General features: G+C 37.7%; 1 protein-coding gene across 1 annotated transcript; it reads right to left on the reverse strand.

Moving 5' to 3' along the window:
- Positions 1-3,099: 3,099 nt before the first annotated feature.
- Positions 3,100-13,288, reverse strand: LOC139114954 (amiloride-sensitive sodium channel subunit beta-2-like). Its single transcript, XM_070676872.1, has 16 exons — positions 12,689-13,288; positions 12,163-12,273; positions 11,096-11,212; positions 10,049-10,162; positions 9,745-9,888; positions 8,856-8,984; positions 7,440-7,734; positions 7,223-7,329; positions 6,920-7,083; positions 6,394-6,480; positions 5,975-6,080; positions 5,402-5,474; positions 4,425-4,482; positions 3,893-3,963; positions 3,552-3,627; positions 3,100-3,341 (listed from the first exon to the last, which is right to left on the reverse strand). The coding sequence occupies exons 2-16, from the start codon at positions 12,221-12,223 to the stop codon at positions 3,156-3,158; spliced, it is 1,788 nt and encodes a 595-aa protein (XP_070532973.1). The 5' UTR covers positions 12,224-12,273; positions 12,689-13,288; the 3' UTR covers positions 3,100-3,155.
- Positions 13,289-13,321: the final 33 nt, after the last annotated feature.

Consider the following 13,321-nt stretch of genomic DNA (forward strand, 5'->3'; position numbering starts at 1 on the left):
CATGTCCCAACAACGGATTAGTTGCGAAATATCAAGCCAGCAAGCAAAGTTCATCGGTCATAACAAGTAAGGCACGAACTTTATAATGCAAAAAATCAGAAAAGATGGGCCGCGGATTTGAAATTTTTCGATTCACTGAAAGTGTTGGATTCAAAACTATAGCTGCTGCGTTTGCGTCGGGGATTGGAAAGAGAGAGGTACTGACAGAATAGAGGGCACTGCACAGACTATTAACGTCTCTTTTTGTGCAAGGCACACGGAAAGCCAACAGCTGACGGGCGAGGGGTAGCCGTGCAGTGTTATTTGGGTTTGCGCTCGCTCGAATCCATATATATATATATATATATATATATATATATATATATATATATATATATATATATATATATATATATATATATATATATATATATATGTATATATATATATATATATATATATATATATATATATATATATATATATATATATATATATATATATATATATTTATCACATGAACTGGCCCGAATTCCCACCTGTGTGACGTAGAACAGGACGGATAAGAAATCCGAATTACCCCTGTTGTACGTCATCAACCGGAACTTTTTTCTTTCATGGTACCGTTCATACATGCAGGCGTCGCGACACGAACATATTTGTTGTGATCGATGCCGTGCTAGCTCGCACGTTATTTTTACAAAAAGGTGACCCGATAAATCCAGACATGGAAACATAAAGGCATATTTGTCCAACGAAATTTCAAGTCGCTAAAACAGTAGCTTTTCCCGAGAATCGAATGGAGATACCGACGATCGTTATTTTAATGGCTCAGTAACGTCTCGGCTCCAGTCGAGTCGTGTGGACGTCGTACCTGGCGACCCCGGTTGGCGATAAAACCGAAACCTACACCTCAAACTGAATAAATGAGTATAGTATAATCTTCGGAAAGCGACATTGGAGGCACAAGCCTAAAGTCATTCGACTAACAACGATCAATTTCCTTAATCACACAAAACTCCGTAAAGTCTCGCTGGGAATCAAACTTGCAGCGCGGCATAATGCTGTAGCGAAGACATAAGCTGTCGAGCTGTGTGCAGCGCTGTGGAATCCCATGTACTTCGAAAGTTGACTCAGACAACACTCAAAACAGGGTTTCCGCCAACAAAATTAGGATGTATCCATGGACGAGATATGTGTCAATGCAAACATCAAAGTTCGTAAGACGAAAACATTGATGACCGAGATCGGGATTGACGAGTTGACACCGGCAGAGACCGGTGACGGCAACGTTGTGGGCACAGACATGCAATGAGTGTGTCATCGAACGGAATCTTTCGCGCTCGCAAAGGTCGTAAACTTGTGTGATATTTTGAAAGCCACGGCATCTCTGAGAATGAGAATTACTGTTTCGATCGTGTCGTCTCATTTACTTCATAAATATAATTGTAAATATTCTAAGTAACTCTGAGTACTATGGTTATCCGTCGCTAGCACGGTGAAACGATGGCCAACTTGCCTTGGCATCGGTACAGCACGAGACAATGATTGACACGTTCACGTGACCGAATCCGTACGTCTGGTTGGTGGAAATACCCTTTAATGTAGCAAATTTCAGCTTGATGGGATTTATGAATGAAAGTATCTCCTGGGTTACGGGCCGCTTTACTCTTTAAATGAAAGTAATCCGCGTAGGTAAACACAAATGGCGACGAAATTCATGCAATTTGTTACGATAATTTTGATCCTTTTACGTTAAAAGAAAAATAAGAAGACTGTTCATGTGATAAATATATAATCCCATGGTATTTTTCTCTGTTTGACGTCATCGTATACTCGTGTTTTTCGCGGAGCCGCACAACTTCTCGCCTTCGGCTCGAAGTTGTACGGCTTCGCGAAAAGCACTCTTATACGATGACGTCAAACAGAGAAAAATACCATGGGATTATATATAAATATATTATATATATATATATATATATATATATATATATATATATATATATATATATATATATACATAGACATAATGGTCAGCACAGGGACTTTCATTCCTATGATAATGCCAACAAACAAAATAAAACCCCAAGGTTGATGAAGATTTTGTTTGCAAGAGATAAGCTTGTCTTGGAAGATGGACAAGCAAATGTATATGAACAGAACAACGGCGAAAGCGTTCAACTGATATGTGCGTGAGTAATACTAGGTCAAAATCCGTTCACTTAGGTTATTATTTGTGCGACAACCCAATCTAGATATTGTAAGGTCACAAATCCCCCCCTCCTCTGAAAATTGTTAAAATTGAACAAATTAATTTGCTCAATGGTCAAGATATCATCATGTAAGACAAAATGTTCACTTCAGTACTTTGCATAGTGGAGCGCTGATATGGACGTGTGCATCGCCTGCTGGGCATTCAGTGTTGTGAAAATTTAGTAAATCCGGGACAGTCATTTAAATTGACGCTGAATAAATGAGGTATATTACAAAGCGTCTTCATTGGAATGGATTTGTGCTCTACCTAATATTTTGCAAATATCAGTGAATACCTGTTTCAATGCGACATAGGTTAACAGATTTGAAACGTCCCATAGATCGACATTAGTGGCTAGTCACGTGACTCTGATTGGCCAATGAAAGTGTCTAAAACTGTTGACACAACGACACAGTATTGCAATCTTCATTAACCGACATCGATGTCAAGCATGGGATCCACGGTAGAGAGTCACCATGGATATTATGTTAAATACGCAACGTGTATCATGTAAACACATCTTTTTGGATTGAAATGACGCGATGATAAACTTGAAATTCACCTGCTAGTACGGCTTATGCCCAACGATCCTATATCATAAAAATGTCAGTTGGTTTCAGATAAGGAAATTCACGTTGCGTCTCAGATATAATGAGTTTGCAGCAGCCACTGATATTTGATCTGGTATTTAAAATAGATAGATAGATTATTGGACAAGATTTAAAAAGAATATTCATGAAATTATTCACGCAACCAAGACCACGCACCCAAGGCTTGCAGCACGGATACTTGTGTGGACATTCACTTTTAATCGTCGCCAGTATCTTTTGCTGTCGTTGTTTTGGGAGCACACGTCGATATCGATCATCTGACTTTCAACTGTATGATACATTTGTATTCTGGTTACCGCGACGGGGATTCTTCACTCATTTGACTTCACTCTAATGACTTTGACTTGGGTAGTGTTCGGTTTTGGCGTCACTTTCCTGCGTCGCCTCATCGCTCCGAACATAAGAACCAAATACTCGATAAACTCGATCAGCGTGATCACGGACAGACCGACATAGAGCCCGAGTGAACCACCAGTGTCCGATAGTAACTGAGTGATCTGAAAAAAAGAATCGCATGCGGTCTCTTTAATTCACCAACCCACTCATAAACGATTCGATCGAAAATAATCAATGAGGATAAAAATAGTAACGGTCCAGACACATTCTATGACCTGCCTACATGAACTTAGGTGAAGACATGTAATTGATCGATAAATATCAGACGCTACGAGTTTTGTTGCTTTACACCGTATAAAATAAAAACTTACAGAATATGCCTTTTCTTCGCTGATGAAATTGTAACTCAAATCTTCAAAGTACACTTCAAGTCTTACAAGATCCTCCCTTTGTAGAAATGATTACAGAAAACCGTAAATTACATAGTCAGTATAGAATATTGAGTTTGATGTAAAGACTTTCATTACAACAAGACATTATAGGCACATACACATCAGGAAGGCATATACTGGTTTTGAAACAATACTGGTATTATTTCTCAAAGAAAAGTCCCTGACAGCCCGTGTTCGTGTGACTCTGATGTGGATCGATGCAACCCTTTAATTGGCACTTAAAGACAGAGTTTGATTGTGACTTTGTTTCAGATCCATACCTGGCAGATTCCTTATCATGGATAACCCAGGTCTTCCTGTTTGAAGCATGGATACTGTTCAGAAGATGAGGCTGAAATGCGATTAGGCATAAATGAAGCAATCAAATTTATCTGGCGCAAATTTTCAACGGCGCAAAGAACAAAATGGTGGGGTCATTACACGGACCAACAATATTGCTATTCAATATTGCTATTGAAACATCGAAAATTCAGTTAGCTGATTACTTTAAAACTGTCAATTGAATAAAAAATGTCAATAAATGAAACATTTTACTTCTTCATCCTCCTTCATTCTGCCCCACCAAAACATAAACTATTCGGTCATAACGATGGTGTCGGCAAAGTACGATGTAGGAAAAGAACACGTTTCTAATACCCGTGAAGAAATGTCACAACCATAATATGAAAGAGCAAGGACATTCATTACATTTAATGATATGAATATATTGTGTAACATATTACACTGTCTGGTCGAAGTAACAATGCTAACGGACATATTTTTTAAGTTCTTGAAAGAGAAAAGTGAACTTACTAGAAAAGGGGCAGATGGCCATAAAGCCTGTGATATTGCTTTGGAGAACGTAACCTCGCTGGAAAAAATAGATGTACAAGTTTGAAATGGACACAGTCAAGTGGAACACTCTTATATCACTCTCGTATCACCTTCAACTTCGAAAACAAATCAGGGGAGGAGCAAATGAATCCGTTGCGACGGCCTGCTGTTGTTACTTAAGCAAAGAATAAACATATGCTACCCTAGAAAACTCGCTGATCTCACAGAATGTTTAACATATTTCAAAAATTGAGTAAATTCTCCAGATTTTCCGTATATTATTGGTCGCGGCAAACAAAAGGAAAAACGAAAAAACTTCAACTGACTTACCTACCCTAACTTTCGGAGGTATGTGACCGGAAATACATTTTTTTTGGCCTTATAGTGGCGTTCTCAATGCATAATGCTACTCTGTTTAGTTAAACGATGGTGACATCTCTGAACGCCAACAAAACGTTTCGTTGCTCAGTCAGCTTTGATAAAGATTTAAATACAGACCAAGACGTACTTCAATAACTTCATTGAGGTAGAAACTATTTTTGGACTGTCAACTATTTACAATACGTTTTGGTCTATCATCTTAAGGGGGTCGTTGAAGCTCAGGGAGTAAACAAAGTTTTCCCCGGCTTATTTGCTTAAATATTTGTGAAAATTTAAAATTTCAATTTTCCCCATGGAGTTAGCACAGGGATGGCGGCCATTTTAACTTTCAAATTTCGGAAAATATAATTTGAATAATTTGTTACTCTAGTATCAAATTTTGCACCGTGAACCCTAATCTTTGTTCTTGATTTCGAAGGAGAATGACTTAAAGTTCTCTTACAGAAAATTTGAACAAAAGTTTATGTATTTCAATGTCGAGGCCCGAACTACCTTAAACTTTAATATACCAAGTACCACAAGTATCATCTGTCTAAATCCTGCTAATCTGGGATCAAATTTTCACAGCACTTTACCTGCAGGATTGTTGGCAATCACAAACCAGGAGACCGGCTTGGTAAAAGTAATTCATGATTTGCTTGCAGGCATCTGCAATGAATATGTTAAACCACTCAACAAAGGAGGATCCAATAATCTTTGCATGAACCTCGTTTTTAACTGTTTATAGCTTTAGCGTCATATTTCCGCGATATTGAAAGATCCCGACATACCATTTCGTAGCACATCTGTTTACCAATTGACGTACACATACGTGAACGGAAGAAGGAATCGTCCGCAATAGCACTAGCTTTCAATAAATCTTGCAGAATCACAGCACAAGCTGTCACTCCTTATAAATCTTTTCATACTCAAGTTGCTGTGAACAAGATCGATGTTATGATGTGTTGATGTATGATGTGTTGTTATGAATCGTGGCCACGTAACAAGACACAAAATAAAGAACAAAAAATTGTAGTTGATATGTTTATGAAGATCATGATGGCAGAAATAATTTAAGGACAGGAACTTTTGTACCTGTGCACATTTACGCATGGTCGTCAGCAGAAAATAAGACTACTACAATAACATTGAAATGTTCAATTCTTTACCTTGGGTTTTATTCAGCACACTACACCTTGGTTTATCACTTGTTAACGAGTCAACACAGCCGCACTTCTTAAGAAGATAACTCTGAAGACAAAGTTTCTGGCACGCCTGTCGCAAAAATAAGCATTCAATGATACAGTCTGAGACCGATATCGCCAACATACAAAATATCTACACGGCATTCTTTGGTACCGGCATGGTCGTGTGTAACAACCTTTAAAGTATAATTTCACTGATAGAGAAAAAGGAACTTTGTAAAGTTCTCTTTAAAGTTGTTTCTCAAGAAAGATGAGTCAGGTTGTAAAAATGTTAATCCGACATCTTTTTGTTGATTTTATTTGGTTTAAAAAATAAAACATCAGGCAATCCTTTGAAAGTCTTAATTTTTTGAGATGACCACAGCAAAGTCTAGCATACTCACTAGGACGGAGTACTGATAGGCGGGTTCTTCGTTCTGATAGCCGTCTGAACAGTTCCCATGTGGGTATCCTATTCTCATTCGCTTATTCTGGAAGGGAGGGAGTCCGTATTTTAGAGCCCCTAACCTATGGGTATCATCGGTTTTGAGTGATAATCACATGAACAAAAGATTCTATGAACCACTTTCGTTACGTCAAGGAATTTGTTGACCTATATTTACAGTAGCCAATCATAATTTTCACTTTGAAGCCATACAAAAAAGTGCGCCACCAACATTGCACATGAGTGAACATGGCTGATACAACTATTTTACGTATATAGATGTATGCTAATTTGCAGTGAGTTTGCGTCACAATCTCGAATAGTAAATTGTTGCCATTCATCACTGCCGTTTTGCTGCTGGGGCACGGCGCAGGCCTGATCGCATACGATGATACAATGACGAGCTCTCCAGTCGTTATACTTATTTTGTCTGACATACAATAGTTACGTTACGTAATATCAAAGTTACAGATCCCCTGTCTTACCATTTTGATCGCAATAGACGTGACAGCCCCTGGTTTCACACCTACTCCGTCATCTTCTGGGAATGGTTTTGTCATTTGGTGGTGAATCACAACGCGAACACCGGATTGCTGTCCGAACAAACCGATGTATTCGTTCTGCTCCGTGAAGAGGGTCAATTTTAGTCCTGCCATATATCGATAAAAAATTTCAGGAATGTAAAACTACAGAGTATCCTGGGCATAAAAAGGGTTCTACAGGACATTGAGTTCTTGTTTAAAAGATGGGCAAAACCCACTTGAAAGAATACAAAGAGTAGCACATACCATAGTCTGCTCCGGCTTTTGAAGCTTTTCTCACGGTGTCGTTGTTCATGCCATGGTTAAATGTAAAACAGTTGCCATATTTGTCGTGTTGGAACGCATAGAACTCGCTGAGAAATACAGAAAAGAGGTTAGAATTGTTAGAAAGCCAACAGTTATGCCAGTGAAATAGATATTCATTCGATCTAAACTGTATAATAACAAAAAACCAATTCCATACCTGTAATTGCAATTTTTCTGGTCGTAGGTGCACTGCAAAACCAGATCCTCTGCTTGATGACCAAGCCGAGACAGCTCTTCCGGTGTCAACTTGAGAACATCCTGCAAATCGGTGAAGTCTGGCGTGGAACTAGCCAGGAGAAACTGGTTCCAAGATGGCGGATTCTCGCTCCGAACAAAATCAAAGTTCCTATTAATGTAGACATTACTGATAAAATCCTTATACATGTTGTCATCCACGGTTATATCGTGATAAAACAGTTTCCATTTCGGGTCTGAGAATACATTCTCTACACCTGAAACAAAAACAAACCATTTATCAAAGTCATGAACTTACGAATACTAATAAAGGAAACACGATAAATTGTCATAGATTAATCATATTGAACCTTTTGACAATATTTTAACTTTTTTATTAATTTGAACATGAATATAAGCTTAAATTTTCTTATTTTTCCAAGTGTATGTCGAAATACAAAGTATTGGTGTTGTCAAGGCATGATGTCACCAGTAGAACTAGAAACTAAATTTCACAAATGCACCGAATCGAAAGTTACATTGAAATTTACCGCGTATTGGCCTGGGAAGATGACTCATTTATGATCCCGAGAAGAATTCTAATATTTGGGCTTTTCTGTTCATTTTGAATAATGGGGTGAGTTCGGCAATAATAATGACAATTGATGAAACATCAGCTGGTGTGTGCATCCCACTTTCATGTCGGCGTTATTGATATAAATGTCTGGTTTTTTAATTTTCTCAGCTCAGTTGCTTGCTGTATTCAGTACGCACGGCTGCAATCATAAGAATGATGTAGCCGTTTTGAAAACAGGTTGAAAGCTGCATGTATATATTCCATCGGATATTAATTTCTTTTTAATATCGAAAGACTACACATAGAAGACAGGTAGAATAATGCTCCTGAATATTGTTCATTAACTTTAGTGATAGCCCTGTCTTTACGAGTAGATTGCCGCTGCAAAGTCATCTCGCTTTTTAAAATTAGATTTTCGGAAACATAAATGGACATCATTCAGTTCACAAACAAGTTCCTGCTTCTAATGCTAAAATATTTATTTAGCATATTCAGATAAGACCAATGAATAGACAAGTATTACAAATACGATTGGAACTAATTTTGAGTAATTGAATGGCGAAGTAATGTCTTTAAAATCTGCGAATGTAAGCTTATCTGCTTTTCTTTTTACGTTGCACGCTTGTTTTTATGAGTAATTTGTAATATTGAGACATTCAGTTATATGGCACATAACATTTCTGAGAAATTTGAATAATATTAAGATCCAATCATCCTAAATTAGTTCCAGCCTTGTTTTTAGAATAAATATGACCTTTATTTAGATTTAAAACAAAAATGTAACCTTCAATGTAATAATTGAAATCTTTTCCAATACCTTACCGTAAGTGCAATTAAGTTCATCACTACCATCACCACACTGATTAATTCGATCGCACAGCCACAGACGAGGTATGCAGAAATCTCCGGTTTCGTCTCCACCTTGACATAAGAATTCGTCAATTTTACAATCTGTAGATAAAAGTTTCGCATCAAATCGATGATTAATATAATGATCTTTTTCCCGGGGAAATATTCTGACGGAAGAAAACTCAACTATTATGTCAAACAAGTCCAAAATGCACATCGTCTACACACTTACACTGATACGACCGGCATCATACATACGTTCATAAGCAGCCTGTAGGTTAAAGCGCATTGTGTGTATTCGATATCACATATTTTGATAAGGATGAACTAAATGTAATCTGATGCTTTCCATGGTACGCCTCTAGGAAACGGAGTATGTTGGCCAGAGATTTTAAAAGTATTCCTCTGTGTTCATAAATGTTTTTGACGGCGAGACGAAGAAACCAAACGCATTGGCAAAGTCAAGCCCATTTAATTTCAAAAATATGAAAAATGTAAAAGTCGGCTAAATTAGTTCAAGTAAAAACAGACTGTGAGTATCCGGGAACATGCCTCAAAAATTAGGGTAGTTAGATTGGAGGGTTTTTTCATTTTTATTGGCTGAGACCCATACAATTTAAAGAATTTCATCAAATGTTTTGAAAATGAGAAAAACATCTCTGGTCGATCAGCGGGGTTTTCTAAGGCAGGTAGAATTTTTTATTTGGCTTTAAAGAAGTCGGAGCGGAAATGAAAATTTTACCTAAACACTTAAAACAATTCAAAAGTGTTCAACTTGCTCTAATCTTTGGCAAGTGTTCGACTCACAAAAAATGGTAATGTTTGTCGCACCATTGAGGCCATTTTCAAGTTCAATACTCACTTGCAATTGACGTACATTCACTTTCATCGCTGTTGTCGCCACAGTCGTCGACGCCATTGCATACCCACGATGCATTAACACACTTCTCCAAGGAAACACATTTGAATTCATCGCTGTCGCAGTTAGCAGGCGGAGGCTCAAGACCTGTTGAAGTAAATAAATAGAGAAACAAAAATAGTTTATGCATTCAGCGAAATCCTCGTTTTCCTGTGGGTGCGTATGTTTGTATTCTGTAATCCGACAAGAATCTGCATACTGGGCTTATTCGGTCGTCGATCGCATGCGTAAAAGGGCAAAAGTTTACCTGTACAGTTATACTCATCAGAGCCGTCGACACAATCCACCTGGAAGTTACAGCGCATCTGTAATACCACACACTGACCGCTGCGGCAGCGAAAATATTCATTGGGGCAGTCACCTATTAGAGGAGTAAAAGAAATATGAGTAGCTCAGGGAATCGTCCCGATGATGTGAAAATAGTTGAATTAGAGGAGAGCAATGTTACACACCAAAATGGCGACCGACATTTGTTATTGTCGAAATTACAATTCAAATAATGCATATTCTAATACCTTAGCATGACTGATGCACGATTGTGAATGCGATGCTTTTTGACAAATGGCGAACTTTAAACAGCTCGTTTTCAAAATCTATTTCGTTGTGGTCTTGAAAACAGTGGAGGTGAATCGTTGAAATCAGGAGTTTCCTGGGCCTCCCCGGCACATGGAACGCGGTAGCTGTCTTCAGTGGCACGCTTTTATCATGTGATGTACCGTGTGACAACTACGGACTTCAATACCCCCTCCCCGGTCATCAACTCCACATGGATCTACAATACGGCTCCCATTAATGGATTAATGTATATCATCAGATTTAAACACATCGTCGGCCATAAATAGAACGAAGTGTACCAATAGCGTTCGAAATACACGGCATTCTTTATTATTAATATTTCTAATGTAGCAACATACGGTTTAAAATATTTTTGCGTAGAGGTGACCGTATATCATGACACTTGCACTGATTTGTTGTAAATTTTCTATGACATGCTTGCGCTCTTTCAATATATAATTAGTGTACTACTACTACGACAACACTTTTAGGAATATGGTGAATATAATCGCGACTTTTACAAGAAAATTAGTAGCATTGAATTAGCAAGCATGATTTACTAGGAGCGCTAAGTTAGCGATGAGTTGCTTTAGCCTCAATGTACATTAGGTCACATTTTCCTGTTACTAATAGTTGATCTCATGTTATATCGATCTCCGCGTCAGTTTAGATGGTTTATTCATTGCTGAGCTGAGTACAGTGATAAGTGTTTTATATCAACCTCCATGTTTATACTCACTCAAGCTACAGTTGACCTCGTCACTTCCGTCACTGCAGTGTACCCCGAAGTCACACCGATTGTTCAATAGTACACACTGTCCATCAGCGCACGTGAAGAACTTGAACGGGCAAATATCTGGAAAGAACAACTCCAGCTTAGATTAATGTGGTCTCTCAATATGTATATTAGTAATATTAATTCTTTCAAACACAAACCTTTGTACTATCCACGTTATAGCCGTGAAAGATAAAGCATAATATAATATGAAGTATATTAATCATCTAATTATGAGAGAATATAAGGACAATTTTGTTTTGAACAACACTACGGTAGAGTGCGCTTTGGGACAAATACTTGCTCGGACTCTCAAACTTTTACAATATTATTTTGGCCCACCACTTTTATGGGTTCATATTGAAGCTTGTGGAATAAAAAATGTTTTCACCGGCTTAGTCTTGTGAAAATCGGGAGAGATAATACAAGGATGGTGGCCATTTTGAATTTCAAATATCGGTAAATATTGTATAATTTGCTTCTCCAGTGCAAAAATTCCACTGATTTCTTCCCACTTAACCTTCCAATTGTTATCTCTTTGCTACCCCCCACTCAAAATCATACAGTACTGGACTTTCTAAAGCTTTCCGATAAGGAAAATTGAAATTTCTTCCTCCACCCCCATACCGAGAACTGGTTATTCTTCCGCCAAACTGAAAATCTCTTGTCAACCCCCTTTCACGAACAGCTTTGTCAAGTTTAGTGGCATATATCATTTATAAAAAGTTCAATCGATAAGGACGTTTTTCTCATTTAGTCGAGTGATTTCGCCAGGAAATTATCTAGACAAATCTTCGTGACAGCACATCAAGTAGCTAATATATTTGCCATATAGCCTTCTCGGTAATTGTTGAATACTATAGGAGAACCGGATTTTAATAACGTTGATCGCGATTGCTGCATAAAAAGTCTTCCCTTTGCCATGAAATGTAGCATTGGCGGAGGACTTGACGTCAAAGTGCATAGCTGAATGGAAGGATAACAAAACACACAGAGAGTTACGAGCGTTGATGTTTCTGACTGAGACTTACTGTTTTCACAGTCATCTTCGTCACTTCCACAGTGTGCTTGTTCGTCACAACGATACAACATGTCAATGCACCTGCCATCATTACAGCGAAAATATCCATCTCCACAAACGTCTTAGAGGAGCAAACAAACAAACAATAAAGTTATTCCTTAGGACTCTTCAAAGTGGATATATCTTGCGAAGAAAATATTTAGAAAACCAAGTAAAACGTTGGTAGAAAATTGTATATAAGTATGCAGATGCGATATTTTCACATATCCTTTCATTTGTGAATATTGAAATGTATAGCTGATTTCAAATGTTAATGAACGCATCGTTATTAATGAAATGATGTGATTAGAGCAGTTGCTACTATAAAAAATAATAAGTTATCAGTTACTATGGTTACAAGCGAATCAGTAATCAGATGCCATGGTTACAAGTGAATCTGTAATTAGGTAGGTTTCATATCGGGTGATTGTGAAAGTACTTATAAAAAACACGAACAGAAGGTGAGAGATGTCGGTGGGTAGAGGTCTAAAACTCACTGTTTTGACAGCCTATTTCATCGCTGCCGTCCTGACATTCCTCGATATGGTCACAACGTTTATCCCACGGAACACACTTACCATCAGCACATTTGAAATATCCGTCAAAGCATGTGACTGAGTATAAAACAGTACACAATTAAGTGCCAACTATTTTAGCTGGTAATTTAAGCTTTGCTGATTAAAGTCTCTGGTCGAGCACCCGGAAAATATGTAGATAAATCAATCCAACTTACTGAAACAATACACTGTACAATACTCAACCGGCGGGTATTATGTACTAGCAGCGTTGGCATGGTCATTGAATTTTAATCGATCGATTGTAAAATGAAGCCCTGGTGAGTCAGAAATGTTGTCATATCTGAAGACAGTCGGTTGAATGAACAATATGATGGTGATATTTGCGTCAAACAAGACTATTACATTAAAAATTGAAAGGGTATCAAAATTTCACAAGTCGACATAATGCATAGTGGCTGTTACCACACATGCTGAAGTTAATTTTGCTGGTTTTCCTTTCTCGAGACAACCATAAATATTTGAGTTTTCTTATTAAATCATGATAGAAATTACAGAAATAAGGCGTATTGTTGCAAAATTATCTTTCAAATTGTTGTAACACCCAAAATCTAT

This window comes from Ptychodera flava, chromosome 16 (assembly GCF_041260155.1).
Source record: "Ptychodera flava strain L36383 chromosome 16, AS_Pfla_20210202, whole genome shotgun sequence".
Taxonomy (NCBI): Eukaryota; Metazoa; Hemichordata; class Enteropneusta; family Ptychoderidae; genus Ptychodera; species Ptychodera flava.

Excerpts from the sequence above, each read along its gene's own strand:
- LOC139114954 (XM_070676872.1), bottom strand. The coding sequence starts at position 12,223 with ATGTTGTATCGTTGTGACGAACAAGCACACTGTGGAAGTGACGAAGAT. Across the intron at positions 11,213-12,162 it reads CGAAGATGACTGTGAAAACA|ATATTTGCCCGTTCAAGTTC; the intron begins GTAAGTCTCAGT and ends TGTTCTTTCCAG. Across the intron at positions 3,342-3,551 it reads GCGAAGAAAAGGCATATTCT|ATCACTCAGTTACTATCGGA; the intron begins GTAAGTTTTTAT and ends TCTTTTTTTCAG.